We start from the raw sequence: 14659 nt of genomic DNA, 5'->3' as shown, positions 1-14659 counted from the left end.
GGAAGAGGACGAGGAGGAGGACGAGGAGGAGGACGAGGAGGAGGAGGAGGAGGACGACGACGACTGTGGGGTCCTTGGTGCTCTCTGAGCTTGGTTGTTTTCTTGCAGACATTTCATTACCCAACTAGGGAACATCATCAGTGCTAGAAGGGAGTGAGATTTATATATTAGTGGCTTTCCCTGTCAGTTTTGGCTGGAGTGTTCTTGGTGGTTGTTCGATTAGGCTTTTGTTTATTGAGTTGGTAATTCCTTGGTCCTTCTTCACCCAGGAGAGATCCCCCCTCTTCATCACCCTTTCCATCATATTTTTCTCTTCTACGTTTTATTGGTTTGATTGTCTTCATTTGATCATTGTAAGCATCCAGATTTGTGGAGAGTTAAGTAAGTAAGTGAATGAATGAATGAATGAATGAATGAATGAATGAATGAATGAATGAATGAATGAATGAATGAATGAATGAATGAACGAACCAACCAACCAGAGGAAGGCTGTGGTAGCAGACCTATCTTTGGAGGCTTCTCAGAGCAACAAAACAGACTGGGAAATTTGAAAGGGTTGTGCCTGTGTTGTGCATTGTGCGCAGTGAAACTCCTCAGGACTTCAGATACTTCAAGGGGACAGCTTAGCTGTGCAAAGCTGTCTGCCCTCAAAGGATGATGAGTTGCCAGTGAACCTTTTGAACGCTTTTCAGATTTAGAACGCGACAAGTCTCTTTGGAGAGTTTTGTTTTCACTTCAGGCCGTCTGAGCAGTTCCAGGTTTTGCGACCGGATTTGTGCCTTGTGAGTTGTGGTTCAGTAACTGTTTTCTTTTAAAATGTCCAGTCTAGCCTGCACAACAGGAAGGAGTGAATATTCCTGTCCAGGCTGCTGTTGGCTTAGACCCGATAGATAGAGGAATGTGATGGTTGTGTATTGGGCCAAAATAGCAGATGATTCAATGCTGGCTAGCTATTGTGGACACTACAGAGGGAAAAGAAGAGGATTGTTGCAACCAATTAGCTAACTAATTGCTAGTGCGGTTAGTGCCAATGTACACTGTAAAGATAATGACCACTATTATACTATGTTGAGGTTGGGGTTGATTTGTTGAGTTTGGGGGGTTTGCGATGAGGCTCGCTAGTGTTCAGATTCTTGCTGCTTTGTGCACTCAGGATAGTAGACTAAGAAGCAATTATTTCCTATGAAAGGGTTATTTTTTAATAATAATAACAATTTGCTTAAACCGGTTTCTTCCCTTCCCCAAAATTAGTTAGGCAGAAGAAAGAAAGAAACATTTATATTTTTTTTCCATTTGGGAGAAAATACATTCCAGCCATTGGTCAAAGCTAATTTCATACTTCATCCTTCCATAATGTTTCCATTTGCCTCTGATAGCCAGGATGGGTTCTGTCCCACTATCACACTCTCCTGTTTTATGTGATGGTTTCTGAAGTTTTATGAGCCTTCTCTAGCCGCCTGCCTGGAGCAAGCCATGTTCAAACAGCTGCTAATAACCTCTTCCCCGTTTGCAGGACTGCAGGTCGCTTTTGTCAACAAGCAAGGAGAAGCCGTCCTAAATTGCCACGGCCTGGAGAGTAATTATCTCTCGTTTCTTTTGGCAGTATGACAAAGCCAAGCACATTTACCTTCTGGCCAGTAAGAAATCACCTTCGTGTCTCACGTGGCTGGGAGTAGGAATCGCTTGCTACAGGGTAAGAGACGGAGTTTGGACTTCAGGTTTGTAGAATATAAAATACTAGGTTGGGACAATAGAATAGAATAGAATAGAATAGAATAGAATAGAATAGAATAGAATAGAATAGAATAGAATAGAATAGAATAGAATCTTTATATAGAATAGAATAGAATAGAATAGAATAGAATAGAATAGAATAGAATAGAATAGAATAAAGAGAGAATAGAATAGAATAGAATAGAATAGAATAGAAACTTTATATGGAAGGGAACGGAACGGAACGGAACAGAACAGAACAGAACAGAATAGAATAGAATAGAATAGAATAAAGAGAGAATAGAATAGAATAGAATAGAATAGAATAGAATAGAATAGAATAGAATAAAGAGAGAATAGAATAGAATAGAATAGAATAGAATAGAATAGAATAGAATAGAATAGAATAGAATAGAATAGAATAGAATAGAATAGTTGGAAGGGACCTTGGAGGTCTTCTAGTCCAACCCCCTGCTCAGGCAGGAAACTCTATACCATTTCACAATTTCCAAAGGCACGTCGTTCTCCCCAAAATGTATTGCAATATGTAAATGAAGACTCTCTGACTCAGCCTTTTTTTTTTTTTGACTGATGAAGTTACTTGAATGAGTAACGAAACCTCTCCAATTCCAGTTGCCACAATTTAATCTTTTTCGACGTTGGCTTTTCATGAGTAACTCTCTTTCCGGTAGCTCAAAGAAATGGTCGAGGCCGAGGATGCTCTTTCCGAAGCCAACGCCCTCAACAACAGCAATGCGGAAGTGTGGGCCTACCTGGCTTTGGTCTGCATGAAGGTGAGTCTCCAGAGCTCACCTTTTGTCCAACCGCTAAGAATTTCCTCTTCTCTGCAGTCCTAGGGGTCAGAGTAGGAATGAATTCAAGGCTCCTTTGAGTGAAAATGGCTTCTAACCACTTGAAGTCCTTTTCCAGGGAATTTGACAAGTCAAACGAACGGATTGAAGGAAGTTCTGGGTCAAGGCAGAAATGTGGAAATGTGTTTTCACCTCAGAGCCTCACCTCACCCTTTCCATTTTCGGAGTTGCCGTTTTTTTTCTTACCCTTCTCAATTTGACGAGAGACCTTCCTCTGGGGAATTTATCCCTCCATTCCCTGTTTTCCTTTAAAATACAATTAAGCCTTTCAGGGTTTTTTCTGCCTTGTCAGAACCTGTTTAATACAGATTGCTGTTTTCCCTCCCTTAGGGCGGAAGACAACTGGAGGCCGAACAATCGTATAAATACGCTGTGAAGGTTGGTCAACCTTTTTTTTTTTTCCCTCCTTCAAGCATATCAGATCTCTGGAAGGGTGCAATCTCCAAGGCCTTTCCCAGCACAGGTGGTCCTTGACTTATGACAGTTCATTTAGTGACCGTTCGAAGTTACAAAGGCACTGGAAAAAGTGACCTAGGACTGTTTTTCACCCTTAGGACCTTTGCAGTATCCCCAGGGTCACGTGATCAAAAATCCGGGTGCTTAGCAACTGGCATGCATTTATGACGGTTGTAGTGTTCCTGGATCACATGATCCCCTTTTACAGCCTTCTGGCGAGCAAAGACAGTGAGGAAGTCTGATTCACCTAACAGCTGTGTTACTAACTTAATATCTGGAGTGATTCAACCGTGACAAGAAAGCTTGTAAAATGGGGCAAAACTCACTTAATAACTGTCTTGCTTAGCAACGGAAATGTCTGTAAATTTAGATTTTGCTGACAAAGAGTTAAAGGGAGACTAATATAGCTATTTCGAGCTATTTGGCTCTCATCAGCTAGCCGTACCCTTCTGAGATTTGAACCTGGGCTACTTGCACATTAGGGAGCTGTATTAACTTCTAGGTCACAGGCTCTTCTCACTTTGTCAGCTATGTCAGGGAGGGAGGAGACTCGGGGAGGAGATATAAATTAAGTGTTTTTTTTCTTTTTCTTTTTTAATGAAACACCCCTTCCCCCCAGTCTACCCATACTTCCTTCCCATACTATGGGTAGACCTGGTGTTCTGATCTGCTGTTATGATTATTTTTGCCTTTCAGCCCCAATCTAGGAGCATTTTGCAGGCTCAAGTCGCTACTGCAAAAAACTATTTCTGTAAATTTAGATTTTGCTGACAAAGAGTTAAAGGGAGACTAATATAGCTATTCGAGCTATTTGGCTCTCATCAGCTAGCCGTACCCTTCTGAGATTTGAACCTGGGCAGCTTGCATGTTAGGCAGCTGTATTAACCTCTAGGCCACAGGTTCTCTTCACTTCTGTCACACACACACACACATGCATGCATACAAACAAATGAACAAGGAGGCATTTTTCATTTGTCTTATTTTGGGTTGAAATAGGATACTTCACTTTCCTTCTTTGAGTATATCTGACAGATTTTTTTTAAATTGTCCCTTACCCGTTTTTCCTTCTGTTGCAGCTGGAGTTGGACAATCCCGATCTCCTGCAGGAGGTCAAGCAAGTCCAGTTAGAAGTTGGCTTTGGTGACCCCTCCTTCTGATCTCCTCTGCGGCTACCGTTTAAGCAGGGACCACATCTACCATTTCACACTGCAGGGAGGCAGGCCAGGTTGCCAGAGGCTTGCCCAACCATCAGCACAGAGGTGAACGGCCACGTTTTGAAACAACCATCACTGGGTTTTTTCCCAAAGCTTCAGTGAAAAGTTTATAGGGTTCTTGTACGGCAGTTTATGAGCTCCTAGAATTTAGAAGAAACACATTGCGAAGATTCCGTTTGTTTTGTGGAATATCCCACAACGAAATTAAAGTCAGTCATAAGGCATCACAAGGGATGATTTATCCCCAGGAGTTAAAATGCTGGAGAAAGCATTTCTGGTTCCTGAAAAAGAAAGCCTCAGAATAACTATAGCACGGTGTTTCTCAAGCTTGGCAACTTTAAGATGCGTGGACTTCAATTCCCAGAATTCTCCAGTCAGCATAGCTGGCTGGGGAATTCTGGGAGTTGAAGTCCACACATCTTAAAATTGATAAGCTTGAGAAACATTGTGCTATAACACATCATAATAATTAGAAGGTCATAACTGGAGATGTTTGGACAAGAATAGGAAGAGGAATTTGCGAGTGGTTTGGTGAAATTGTCTCATTCAACACTTCTAGATCTCCCTTAGTGCAAGTGGATATTACAACCCAGAGCAGGAGCAGAGTAATTAATAGATTGTCTTTTATACAGCATTTTATTATCTGGGGTTCCCAAAATTATATCCATGAATGTGAGTTCTTACAAAGGTTTTGATTTGGTTATTTCATCCATATAGGTAGCTCTCTGGCGATGACTCCCTCAGTCAGTTTTGACATAGTGATCCCTTTTTGATCTAATGGCTCTGTATATTATGGGCCCGCCTTTATTTTATCGATGGTTTGTTTTTTTGTCTGCTTCCCATACTTGCTTTGGCAGCACAGAATTTTGAAAGAGGAATCTAAAATATGATATGCAAGGATTCAACAACAGCAATTTGGGGCAGGTGATTTAATAAAATAGTTTGGATCTGTTTATTCATGGTGTCTTTTGGGTATGTATTCTTGTGGCGCCCTTCTTTGGGAGTAAAAGCCATTGATTTTAGTAACTTTTCTGCCAGAGGAACATCCAAACTCAGGCTGCAATTGTTGATGGATGGATGGATGGATGGATGGATGGGTGGATGGATGGATGGATGGAAAAAGAAAAGGTCACTAACAGATATGTAGATTGAAAAAAGAATGCCAAATGTCAAAATGCAATTGTGGAGACAGATAACAAGCTTTTGGTGCTGCTTACAAGGAGAGCACAACAACCTGCATGGTTACACAATCCTCTCTGCAAAGCCACAATTACACGGTCTGGGTCTCACCATTGCACAAGTGATGTGATGTCAAGAGCCACGATGCCATTCCACACTTAGAGATACTCAGGCATGGCTGGGAGCTCAGCCAGCTGCATCCCCACCACACATCTGGAGACAGCAGTGAACTGGAGAAGATTGGCTCATCCTTTCCTTGGTTGGCTCAATACATTCAAGGGAAGTTCACATGAAGTTCACATGTCCTGAAGGCAGGACAAGAAGCAACGGATGGAAACTCATCAAGGAGAGAAGCAACCTAGAACTAAGGAGAAACTTCCTGACAGTGAGAACAATTAACCAGTGGAACAACCTGCCTCCAGAAGCGGTGAATGCTTCAACACTGGAGGTTTTTAAGAAGAGACTGGACAGCCATTTGTCTGAAATGGTATAGGGTTTCCTGCCTGAGCAGGGGTTTGTACTTGATGACCTCCAAGGTCCCTTCCAACTTTATTATTATTACTTTATTACTTTATTATTACTTATTATTACATCCCGAAATATCAATTATCCCATCGCCTTCTTACCCAGGACCAGAATTCTACTATCTCACCCTAAGTAATGAGTAGTTGGGCCAGAATCCCAGGGGCTAGCTGCCAGTCCAGAAGCAGACGAACCCACTAAAGCTCCGAGTTCTTTTTCTTTAAAATCGACGTTTCTCAACCTCGGCACCTTTAAGATGTGTGGGCTTCAACACCCAAAATCCCCCAGCCTGCATGAGTTTGAGAACACTGCAGTAAATACAGCTGGTCCTCGACCTTAGCTGAGCCCAACATTTCTGTTGCTAAGTGAAACATCTGTGATGTGAGTTTTGTCCCATTTTTACGACCTTTTTTTGCCACCGTTGCTACGTGAATCACTGCAGTTGTTAAGCAAGTAACCCGGTTGTCACGTGAACCTGGCTTTCCCGTGGACTTTGCTCGTCAGAAGGTCCCAAAAGGGGATCACAGGACACGACAACCGTCATAAACGTGAATCAGTCGTCAAGCATCCGAAAATTTTGATCACATGACCAGGGGGAATGCTACAATGGTTGTAAAGGCGAGCCCTTTCTTTCAATGACCTTGTAACTTTGTTGTAACTCGAGGACTAACTGGACTCGCCCAGTTGGGGTCCAGCGCATCGCAATTCTCCCCGCTAAACTTCGGGGCAACTGATATTTGCAGCTAGCAAATGAAGGTGGTCCCTCTCGCCTTGCCAAGCAGAAAGGCTGCCGTTTGGCCCTCCGGCCGCAGAGGGCGCGCCAGGCCAGGACGCAGCGCCGGGCGGAAAGCCGGAAGCGGAAGCGAGAGCCCGACGGCGGCAGCGCCGAGAAGGGTGGGAAGCAGCGGGGCGAGCGGCGGTCGCTGCAGCCGCCCTCCTCCCACCCCCGAAGCCGCGGGGATGAGGCGGGACGTGCGCATCCTCCTGCTGGGGGAAGGTGAGGGCGGGCGAGGGGCGGCCTGCCGGGATCGGGGGCAGCCCGGGGGCGGGAAGCGCCGCCGCGTGGGCGCTCAAGGGGCGACTCTTTGCGGCAGCCGCGAGAAAAGGGGGCGGGGGAGGAGCCAGGGGGGGGTCTGTGGGCGGGGCCGGGAGGGGCGGAGCTAGGGCGCTGTGGGTGGAGTCAGGAGGCCTGGGGATGACCTTGGAGGAGGGTCAGGGGTGGAATCGGGACACGTGGGAATGGGGTTAGGATGAGGGGTCCAAGAAGGGTGGGAGAGTTGCATCCCAGAGAGGGAGGAGGCGTCCCTGCCTTAGTTGGCCTTCAACTTCCATTGCTTACATGGCTGGACTACTGCAGTGCTCTCTACGCGGGGCTGCCCTTGAAGACCACCCGGGAGCTTCAACCGGTCCATGATGCAGCAAGGCAAGCGAGACATGGGGCGTGCCTCGGTATGCCTGCGTGCCACCTCTGCGATGGTTGCCGGCTTGCGTCCAGGTGCAGTTTAAGGTGCTGGTTGCGCCACCCAGGTAGCATCAGGCCAGGTGGAACCACCTGTCTTCCCGTAGCACCTGCCCCGCTGATTCCATGCTTCAGGGGTGGTGCACTTTTAAATAATGCCGCTTATTGGGATTCTGGGTGGCTGTGGATGTTTCAGTGTAGTCCTGCTACAAAGCTATGATCAGCTTAGTGGCGAATACAGGTTGTCCTCGATTTACAACAGTTCATTTAGTGACCAAAGTTACGATGGCAGTGGAAAAAGGGACTTAGGACAATCCCTTGCTCTATTGCACTTGGCATCTTATATTTTTTTAATCTTTTAATGTCTCTGGATTGCTAATGTATTTTTTTTAATGGTTGTGAGCTGTCCAGAGTTGTTGGAAATCAGGCAGCCTACGAATTTGATATGTGATTGTGGTTCATCGCATAGCCAGATGTTCAGATTGGATTTGGCATTTTCATCCACCTATGGAGTCCTTCCCAAGGACCTGGGTTAAGACAGATGTTGTTTGATGGTGTTAAAGGTATCGTCACAGGATGTAAGGTGTTCCAAGCCGTCTCTCTGCAATTGACTGATTGGGATTTTGCCCGTGTTAATGGTGCTCCAGATTTTTTGGGATTGCATCGAAGGTGCCTAATCACTATTGCTACTACTTTTCCTTTTTTCACCAAGCTCAGTCTACTTCTGTGTGCAGATCTTGTATTTTGTGTTTTGCGATTCAGTTCTTTCACTTTTATTCTGTGAACTCCATGTACTGCCATGTCCACTATCCAAACTTTTTTTGTCTTTCTTATTTGACAGTTGTTAAGTCCGGGGATTTATGTGGCAGTGGCCTGTCGGTTTGAATTCTTTAGCACTTTAGTTTCTTCATTTCATATATTTTAACTGACGTAATATAAGAGTTGGCCTAGATTGCAGCAGTTTTATATTTATAATTAAATAAATAACTAATGATAGAAAGAGACCTGATCCTAAAATATCCTGACATTTTTGCTACAGCAGTCCAACCTGATTATAACTTACAGACCAGCTGAAAGAGTTGGGCAGAGGATACCTTGCAAAACTGTTCTAAAAGGTTCTTCGCAAAATAATATGGAAAGCAGAATCCTTCATCTGGCACTATGCTCTCTGGCCTATGGTGGTGATAAATATGTCTATTTTCAGGCTGCTGCAATCTTTGGTATTAGTATTTAGTTTTTATTTATATTTAACCTTTGCTAAATGCTTACATTATTTTTTAACTAGCTGTACCCGGCCACGCGTTGCTGTGGCTCAGTCTGGTTAAATGGAAAAGAAAGAAAAGAGAAAGCGCACGTTTGTAATAGGTTTAATTTCACAATGCTTGTGGGTATACAATATTTTTTGTTGTTCCATTGTCTGTGCAGATATAGAGATTGTCTGGTTTGCCGACTCTAGAACACACAACATATAATTGTCCATGTGAGAAGCAATCCGTGTCTAGATCTAAACCACACAGTTCTAAAGATTGGCCCTTTTTTGTTTTTACCTGTCACAGGTGTGACATCTATATAATAGTAGGTATATAAAAACACGTGCGTATTCAAATGCAACGTTGTGTCAAAATTTCAAAGCAATCAGTGAAGAACTTTCGGAGATTTAAGATTTTGAACAAACGAACATTTACATTTTTATTTATATAGCTTAACTTATGTCAAAATCCATTCAGAATCGGAATCCTGGAGAAAAGGTAGAAGAACATATGGAAAATAGTTTAAGATAACATAGAATGTTACTGGATGCCATTTTGCAAAAGGCAAAATATATTGAGATGGATGGATGGATGGATGGATGGACGGACGGGCGGACGGGCGGACGGACGGACGGACGGACGGACAGGCAGACAGACAGATGATGGATGATTGAGATAGAGACAGAGATAATGGATGATAGATAGATAGACAGATAGATAGACAGATGATGGATGATTGATAGAGACAGATATGGATGATAGACAGACAGACACAGACAGACAGACAGATGATGGATGATTGAGATAGAGACAGAGACAGAGATAATGGATGATAGATAGATAGACAGATAGATAGACAGATGATGGATGATTGATAGAGACAGATATGGATGATAGACAGACAGACACAGACAGACAGACAGATGATGGATGATTGAGATAGAGACAGAGATAATGGATGATAGATAGATAGATAGATAGATAGATAGATAGATAGATAGATAGATAGATAGATAGATAGATAGATAGATAGATAGATAGATAGACAGATGATGGATGATTGATAGAGACAGATATGGATGATAGACAGACAGACACAGACAGACAGACAGACAGACAGATGATGGATGATTGAGATAGAGACAGAGATAATGGATGATAGATAGATAGACAGACCCCTGATCTAGCATGTATAATGTTTGTCTAGGATTAGAAAGGCTCAATTAAAACTCCAGTGAACCCAACAGGCAATTGAAATCACTGCTTCTCACTTTCAACCAATTTAATTTCCGGGGTTGTTAGTGGGTTTTAAAATAGTAATGTGGAGGAGAGGAACTTCTTGAGGAAAGACAGAATGTCCAAGCCAGATCCATCCTGCATACGCGGAGCTATGGATGGAACTCAGTGTCTGGAACAGAATCCTAGTATTCGTTTCCAGAAGGAATAAAAAAAAAAAAAATCTGGTATCTAGGTGTGAAATCTGGGTGTGACCCAATAAACTGTTGAAAGCCAGAGAGTGAAAACATTTCCTGCTTTTCTTTTCATGGGGAGAGAGAGGGGGGGGAGGAAGGAAGGAAGGAGATGATAGATATATGATAGGGTGGACAGATGGACGGACAGACAGATATACATTAGAGAGAGAGAGAGAGAAGGAAAGAGATGATAGATATATTTATTTCTTCCATAAAGCCATTCACTCTGGGAGGTTTATAATAAGGCTTACTTCACAGTACATCAGGGGCCATTGTTAACCTGGCTGTGATTCTTTATAAGCAGGCTTTTCTGTCTTTTCTGGAAATTAATAGGACCTTTTTGGAATCTAACCTGAAGTATCGCAGAGTCCCAGTTGACCATTTAACAGGCTGAATCTGCAAAAATCTTCAGCTTGCCATTTTGATATTAAAGCCAATCAATCAGATATTTGTTCAAGTTACAGAGTAGTGTCTCAGTTACAAAACTGGGCTGTAGTCTCTTTCTTGGGCATTGTCCTGAAGCCACCCCATAAATAAAAGCTGAAATCTTTCCCCCAAGGCTTGCTAATGCACCAGTGTTGTCACTTTTTTTTTTATGGCCGACTTTATTGAGCTTCTCTTGGGAACTTGACAACTCTACCATGGAAATGCCTACCGTGAAGAACACTTTGTTTCATGCCCTTTTAAATGTAACCTCAGAAAAATACCTTTCTCCGAGCAAACAGATTGTTTTAGAACAAGGTGGTCCCCCCCCTAGAAGCTTTAAACTCTAGCTCTGATCATTACTGGCAATTAATTAATTGTCGTTTGGCTGGAACATGACGAGTCGTGCTCATCATGCTCATCATCTGGAGAAGATCAGGTTGCTTATTTCTATCGTAGATGGTTGGCGGAGTTTGCTGGAGATAGGTGTTCCCAAAAAAACAACCCAACAAAACAAGTATGAGACCTGGATTTTATTTGGATAATTCAGGATATGTTGTTCAATCGCTAAGTTGTATCTAACTCTTCATGACTCTTTGGACCACAGCCCGCCAGGCCCCATGTCCTCCATGGTCCCTCAGAGTTTGCCCAAACTCATGTTCATTGCAGCAATGACCCTATTTAACCATCTCATCCTCTGCCGTCCTCTTCTCCTTTTGCCTTCCATCTTTCCCAACATCAGGGTCCTTTCCAGTGAGTCCTGGCTTCTCTTTTGTTGACCAAAATATTTGAGCTTCAACTCATTTCTGGACATAGCACAGGGTTAAACTAAACAATGCAAACTTCTGACTTGGAAATACTTGGTCGCTGTTCTGGCAACGGAGATAAGCAAACTGGGGCGTTGTAGATTGACTCCCACAATCCTTTACCATGGTCCACAATATCTTGGGTTTGTGAGATGTGATCCAAAACTGTAAATTGTGGCCAGAAGCAAACAACCTGCATTTGGAGTCAGAGCCAGTGACCATGCATGAACATTGTGATGGTCAAGCATGAGCTGGCTGACCATGTATAGCTAGGATGCTCACTAAGCAGTTTTCAGTCAAAGGCTGCAGTTCTGAGGTTAATATGAGATGATCCAACCCTCACATCACTAGTATATATGTAGCTCTCGACTTACGACCAGAACAGCCCAAAATTTCCATTGCTAAGTAAGACATTTATTAAGTGAGTTTTGCCCACTTTACAACCTTTCTTGCCACAGTTGTTAAGTGAACCACTGCAGTTATTAAATTAGTAGTAACTTGGTCTCTCCATACGTCATCCTTAGTGAAGCATGCAAAACAGCATTTTGCATTTCTTGCGTTGGATGAGGAGAGCGCATTTTTTCCTTCTGTCCTGGCCACTTTTTACAGAGGCACGGTTGGGGGTAGCAGAGCCTCAGATAGAAGATCCACACAGAAGAGTGGTGAGGACAGCTGAGAAGATTCTAGGAAGCTGCTTCCCGTGATTCAGGATACTGTTTACAAGCGCTTATACGTGCGGAGAGCTCAAAGCATTGTTAGAGACCCCACACACCCACTTCACAGTCTGTTTTTGTTGCTCCCCTCTGGGAGGAGGTTTAGAAGTATTTATAACAGAACTACGAGATTCTGTAACGGCTTTGTTCCTTGTGCCATCCGTCTTGTAAATTTGCAGGATTCTTTTTTTTTTTTTTTGCCATGTATGTGTATACATTCGAACTAGACTGTGATGTTTCTCTGTGTCGTGTGTGTGTTTGAATGCATAGATAATGGTATTTTTTTTGAGAGCTGAATGCAACAAAATTTCATTTTAATGTATGCTGATTAGTGTACATTTAAAGTGATAATAACGTTACTATTCTCTTCTATTCTATTACGTTCCATTCTATTCTATTATTAATACACTGGTTAAGTGAACCGGGCCTCCCCATTGACTTGGCTTGTCAGAAGGTCACAAAAGGGGATCACATGACCCTAGGACACGGCAACCGTCATAAATACATGCCAGTTGCCAAGCGTCCAAATTTTGATGACCTGACCATGGGGATGCTGCAACAATCATAAGTGTGAGAAATGGTCTTTTTTCCCCCCAGTGTTTGTTGTAACATTCAATGGTCACTAAATGAATGGCTTGTAAGTTGAGGACTACCTGTAACTATATTGCTTCTCTCTCTTATAGCCCAAGTGGGGAAAACATCCTTGATCATGGCTCTGGTGGGTGAGGAGTTCCCTGAGGAGGTGAGTACAGGTTGCTGTTGCTGCATATAATAATAATAAAGTTGGAAGGGACCTTGGAGGTCATCTAGTCCAACCAGTGTTGGAGCATTCACAACTTCTTGTTCCACTGGTTAATTGTTCTAACTGTCAGGAAGTTTCTCCTTAGTTCTAGGTTGCTTCTCTCCTTGGTTAGTTTCCATCTGTTGCTTCTTGTCGTGCCTTCTGGCGCTTTGGAGAGTAGCTTGACTCCCTCTTCTTTGGGGCAGCCCCTGAGATATTGGAACACTGCTATCATGTCCCCCCTCGTCCTTCTCTTCGTTAAACTAGACATACCCAATTCCAGCAGCCTTTTCTTATATGCTTTAGCCTCCAGTCCCCTAATCATCTTTGTTGCTCTTCTCTGCACTCTTTCTAGAGTCTCAACATCTTTTTTTACATCGTGGTGACCAAAACTGGATGCAGTGTTCCAAGTGTGGCCTTACCAAGGCCTTGTAAAGTGGTATTAACACTTCACCTGATCTTGATTCTATCCCTCTGATTCTATCCCTCTGCTGCTGTTCTTGCTCTGCCTTGTAGCCTTAAAACTTTCCCATAGGAACTTATGAGCAGGACAAACAATGTAAATAGATTTATACTACCTATGACATACAAGAAAAGAAAGAAGAAACTAAGACAGTCCTTCTTGCAGGACTTATAATGACCCTGGATGGTGGTTTTTGTTTCGTCACCTGTTTTTAAATCTAGAGTCTATACGTGAGGGAAGTACACCGATAAATTGAGACAAGCCTTGATCATCTGAGAATAGCCAGTGATCACCCCTTTTTTTCCCTCCAGGTTCCTCCTCGGGCCGAAGAGATCATAATCCCTGCAGATGTCACTCCTGAGAAAATCCCCACCCACATTGTAGACTATTCAGGTAAGTCACGGGCATAAATGACAGGTGGATTGGTGGATAAGAAGCCAGGAATATGCCCCAAGCAGTGCCACATGGAAGGAGACAACGTCACGGTTTACCGTGACGCCTGTGAGTTGAAAGGTTGGGATTCAGGCTGGAAGGTTTTTTTTTTCCCTTCCCCTCTGTATTCGCACAATTTTATTTCTGTTTATTTGTATCCTGCCTTTATCACTTTTACAAATACCTCAAGGCGGTGAACATATCCAACACACTTTCCTCCTCGTATTTTCCCCACAACAACAACAACTTTGAAAGGTGGGTTGAGCTGAGAAAGAGGGATGGGCCCAAAGTCACCCCGCTGCCTTTCATAGCTAAGGCAGGACTAGAACTCACGGTCTCCTGGTGATTGGCCTAAAGTCATCCAGCTGGCTTTCATGCCTAAAGAGGGACTAGAACTCACAGTCTCCTGGTGATTGACTTAAAGTCATCCAGCCAGCTTTCATGCCTAAGGTGGGACTAGAACTCAGGGTCTCCTGGTGATTGGCCTAAAGTCATCCAGCTGGCTTTCATACCTAAAGAGGGACTAGAACTCACAGTCTCCTGGTGATTGACCTAAAGTCATCCAGCCGGCTTTCATACCTAAAGAGGGACTAGAACTCACAATCTCCTGGTGATTGACCTAAAGTCATCCAGCCGGCTTTCATGCCTAAGGCGGGACTAGAACTCACGGTCTCCTGGTGATTGACCTAAAGTCATCCAGCCAGCTTTCATGCCTAAAGAGGGACTAGAACTCACAGTCTCCTGGTGTTTGACCTAAAATCATCCAGCTGGCTTTCATGCCTAAAGAGGGACTAGAACTCACGGTCTCCTGGTGATTACCTAAAATCATCCAGCCAGCTTTCATGCCTAAGGTGGGACTAGAACTCACAGTCTCCTGGTGATTGACTTAAAATCATCCAGCTAG

The 14659-nt window shown here is 43.4% G+C and overlaps 2 protein-coding genes across 3 annotated transcripts in view; both read left to right on the top strand.

The window, feature by feature from the left end:
- The window catches only part of CFAP70 (cilia and flagella associated protein 70), a 37407-nt gene extending 33106 nt beyond the window's left edge, over positions 1 to 4301 (top strand). Inside the window, exons 22-25 of the mRNA XM_029284740.1 lie at positions 1604 to 1693; positions 2406 to 2507; positions 2916 to 2963; positions 4118 to 4301. Coding sequence (XP_029140573.1) covers positions 1604 to 1693; positions 2406 to 2507; positions 2916 to 2963; positions 4118 to 4198 — 321 coding nt within the window. The 3' untranslated portion in view covers positions 4199 to 4301. The remainder of the gene's footprint in view (positions 1 to 1603; positions 1694 to 2405; positions 2508 to 2915; positions 2964 to 4117) is intronic.
- A 2615-nt stretch (positions 4302 to 6916) lies between these two features.
- RHOT2 (ras homolog family member T2) overlaps positions 6917 to 14659 on the top strand; it is a 31517-nt gene continuing 23774 nt past the window's right edge. For both annotated transcript variants that reach the window (XM_029284737.1, XM_029284736.1), the window contains exons 1-3: positions 6917 to 6953; positions 12763 to 12821; positions 13635 to 13716. In XM_029284737.1, the coding sequence (XP_029140570.1) occupies positions 6917 to 6953; positions 12763 to 12821; positions 13635 to 13716 (178 nt within the window). The remainder of the gene's footprint in view (positions 6954 to 12762; positions 12822 to 13634; positions 13717 to 14659) is intronic.

This window comes from Protobothrops mucrosquamatus, unplaced genomic scaffold, assembly GCF_001527695.2.
Source record: "Protobothrops mucrosquamatus isolate PMUCROS unplaced genomic scaffold, P.Mucros_1.0 scaffold880, whole genome shotgun sequence".
Lineage (NCBI taxonomy): Eukaryota > Metazoa > Chordata > Lepidosauria > Squamata > Viperidae > Protobothrops > Protobothrops mucrosquamatus.
The sequence above is the reverse complement of the archived record's forward strand: the minus strand, read 5'-3'. Positions and strand labels throughout refer to the sequence as shown.